At 26.8% G+C, this 3,570-nt stretch overlaps 1 protein-coding gene across 1 annotated transcript; it reads left to right on the top strand.

Annotated features, from left to right (window-relative positions):
* The first annotated feature begins 1,647 nt into the window (after positions 1 to 1,647).
* Positions 1,648 to 3,266, top strand: LOC112740420 (embryo-specific protein ATS3A-like). Its single transcript, XM_025789137.3, has 2 exons — positions 1,648 to 1,804; positions 2,553 to 3,266. The coding sequence occupies exons 1-2, from the start codon at positions 1,703 to 1,705 to the stop codon at positions 3,018 to 3,020; spliced, it is 570 nt and encodes a 189-aa protein (XP_025644922.1). The 5' UTR covers positions 1,648 to 1,702; the 3' UTR covers positions 3,021 to 3,266.
* The last annotated feature ends 304 nt before the right edge of the window (positions 3,267 to 3,570 follow it).

Raw genomic sequence — 3,570 nt, 5'->3', positions numbered from 1 at the left:
ATTAGATATTATTATTTACATACCAAAAAATATATATTTATCGATTATTAAGTTATAATAAATTTTTAATTTAATTTTTGGTAATTAAAATTTAAATGATTAAAACCATTAAATACTGAACATTTTGCACCTAATTAATTTTGATTTTGTTATTAAAATTTAAAAAAGATGAGTTGTTAATCAATTTGAATTTAAATTTGAATTTGAGTGAAAAATAAAAAAATTATTTTAAAATAAAAAATATTTTGTACATCATATTATAAAATAGTATGGTCATTTATTTTTTAATGGAAATTATTGCTAAATAAAATAGTGTAAGAAATTAAAAAAATATATTTACCAATCTAAGTAATAATATATCATTTTTTTAATAGAATAAATTATTGAATAATAAAAATTATTATGGTTTATCTTTAGACAAACTAATACTGAAAGATAGTATTCGAATGATGTTACTAAGGAATATTAACTAATATAATAGCTTTTGTAATGACATAAATCTACAAGTTTGGAGGCTTACAAATTATGTTACAAAATGTGAAATTTTAACAGGTAAAAATGTTGATCATATTGCTTTGATTTCACGAATGAATATGATACTAACAAATGAATTTGTCCTAAATAAATTTCAACAAAGACAAATCTCTATAAGTATTACTATCGATGAGTAATTGTTCTACTTTAAAGATAAATACAATTTTTTTTATGGTATTTCCCAACTCGGTAAACCTTAAAGACAAATACTATTTTTTTCATGATATTTTCCTACTCGACAGGCTGAAATTAATCTACCGTAGATTGGAGCTCTATTTAAAAGTCTACCGCTATCTAATAGGTTGTTACACACAAGACAGAATTTGAATATCTGATACTTACTTAAACGGACGAGTAAAATAACCACTCAACTTACTCAAATTAGTTGTGAAAAACATTAATTACTTTAATATTTTTAACAATGAAAATCGTTAAATTTTAGTTTTAATTATAATTTCATAAAATATATATAGTGGTAATTTATATATATATATATATATATATATATATATATATATATTAAATTTTTAATAAAAATTTTATATATTTTTATGTATTATCTTGTGTAAACTGATTACTCTTAAAATTAAGATAATAGGATACATATTTTATATACAAAAATTATAAAATTAATGGTAATTAATCTTTTATTTTACCATTTTATTAATTTTTTTATTTTAGAATATCTAAATTCAATTATTATTATAAAATATTATTAATTAATTTTAAATTATAATATAAACTAAAAAAAAAGATCAACGTGTATGCATGATAAGCCATTTAATTGACTAATAGGTATAAAAATGAAAATGAAATTTGTATTGGTTGCTCCTATCATATTAAGCCATTTTATTGGGAAAAATAAGAATATAATTGAGGGAATTTTGATTCTTTCGCCTTGGATACGATATTAGGATTTACAAGATATTCCTTCCTTAATAAAGTAAGCATGCTAAGCATAAGTAAAATGAAAGGAACCTCTTTCAGTTGATAATAGTCACAATAACATAACAAAGTTGAAGTTTAATTAGGGGTATGCACTTTATGTGTGTCAAGTTAAGAATGGATTGTGAGATTGTCAATGTATATATTCCATGTTTTAATGTCACTAATACGAATAAGTGTCACAAGCAGATATAAGATCTTTTGCTTGAAGGACAAAGCAAAAATGGGGCTTTTGACAGATAATGGATGGCAATTTTTATGTTGTTGTGTTTTATTGCTTGTCATTGTCGCCGGAGGTGAAAGTATAGTAGCACCAGAATTGAAGGTAACATTATTAATCTTTTCTTCTTATTCCAAAAAAAAAAAAAGACTGACACTTCAAGATAGATGTAAACATTTGATAATATATATATATTTTCATATCTCTTCCATGTTAATTCTAACGTTTTTCCTACTCATCTCCCATGCACTTGCCACTTTTTCGTAAGCAAAAATAAATATTCTCATTATTATTCCTGTTTGTTACCCAATAATAATAATAATTAGATGTGTACGGAGGTTTAGAGCTAACAGATGTTTTAAATTGAAAATCAAGCAATATTCTATTCTGAAATCAAAGAGAGACTACTAATGCTACAATAATCGCATTTATAATGATGCATAAATAATAATTATATTATTACATGTTAATGAGATTATTATCAAGCAATTATCTTTTGACTATTAATGATCATTAAGAATATATACATTTAGTAATCATTTTTTAACATCTAATTAGTGATTTATTAAAAAAAGTACTCCATCAATTTAAGTAACAAGAAAGAAAAATGTTCACCTTTCTCGTGAGTTCGCTATTTGAGTACATACACAATAATACATACATCACCATAAAGTTTTCCTAGAATAATGATATTTGTATATTTTATTTTGGATGTCTACTTAATTATAATAACATGTTCGTTACATTTAAGAGTTAATAAGATGAAAAGAGTCCAAATATGCAAATTGTGAAAAATTGAATGCCAATTTTGATTCCCAACTCTATTTAATAAACTTGGCTTTGCACATAGCAGAAAAATTGCACTTATCTCATAACCGTGGAAACCACTTGCACATGGGGAGCGGAAACGTCAAATAATGTAAGCTTGAGATTTGGAGACACAAATTCAAATGACATATTGGTAAGACACTTGAACTCCAAGCACCTAAGGAAAGTTGACCCTTTGGAGCCTGAAATTCTTGATGACATGCCAAGGAAGCCATTTCAAGCATGCATGGTGGACCAATTTGAGGTCAAAGCAGCATGCGTCGAATCCCCCATATGTTACTTGTACCTCAAGTTAATCGGCAATGATGACTGGCGGCCGGGTTTCGCACAGGTTCAGGTGCTTGAGGCCGAGGGCTCCCGTCTTAGCTCCGATTACTTCTATTTCCGACGATATCTGCCTAGACATGTGTGGCATGGTTCAGATGCATGTGATAGTGAGGACACTCCTTTTGGTACCAAGAAGAAAAGAAAGGTTTACCGGAACATTCCATGATCGACCAACATCAAGCTGGCAAAACTTTATATATACATCCTTTATTTTTATTTTTCAATCTTTCTTCTAATTTCTTCCATAAAGAAATATGACTAGTATTTAAGTATTTAACTAACCTTGTTGGTAGGTTTGTATAAGTTATTCAATAGTGCACATTAGAGGTTATGGGATAACTGTATTGCAGAGTTACTGGTTGGTTTTATATGACAAAATTAATAACATAATAACAAAGGTGATTACTAGGAGTACTCCAGATTTGATTCGGCTCGCAACCCTCTCCGGACGCAAAGCATATTTGGTCGAGTTCGAATTCAGCATTTTGACCTTTGCACCCCTACTAAGAGTTACATGCGCATTTAATTTTAGTAACATTTTTTAAACATCATAGATTCCATCTTGTTAGGATATTTAACATAAAATAAGGGACAAATTATATCATTCAACGTGGTTTATTATTTTTTCACCTCTTCAAAAGTTTAGAAATTATAAATTTATTCTATATATTATTTAAAAATAACATTTACGAATTTTATCATCTTATATTTAGTTA

The sequence above is a fragment of the Arachis hypogaea genome, chromosome 14 (assembly GCF_003086295.3).
Source record: "Arachis hypogaea cultivar Tifrunner chromosome 14, arahy.Tifrunner.gnm2.J5K5, whole genome shotgun sequence".
Taxonomy (NCBI): domain Eukaryota; kingdom Viridiplantae; phylum Streptophyta; class Magnoliopsida; order Fabales; family Fabaceae; genus Arachis; species Arachis hypogaea.
The sequence above is the reverse complement of the archived record's forward strand: the minus strand, read 5'-3'. Positions and strand labels throughout refer to the sequence as shown.

Coding starts and splice junctions, on each gene's coding strand:
- LOC112740420 (XM_025789137.3), top strand. CDS start 1,703: ATGGGGCTTTTGACAGATAATGGATGGCAATTTTTATGTTGTTGTGTT. Junction 1,805..2,552: donor TAGTAGCACCAGAATTGAAG/GTAACATTATTA, acceptor TGCACATAGCAG/AAAAATTGCACTTATCTCAT.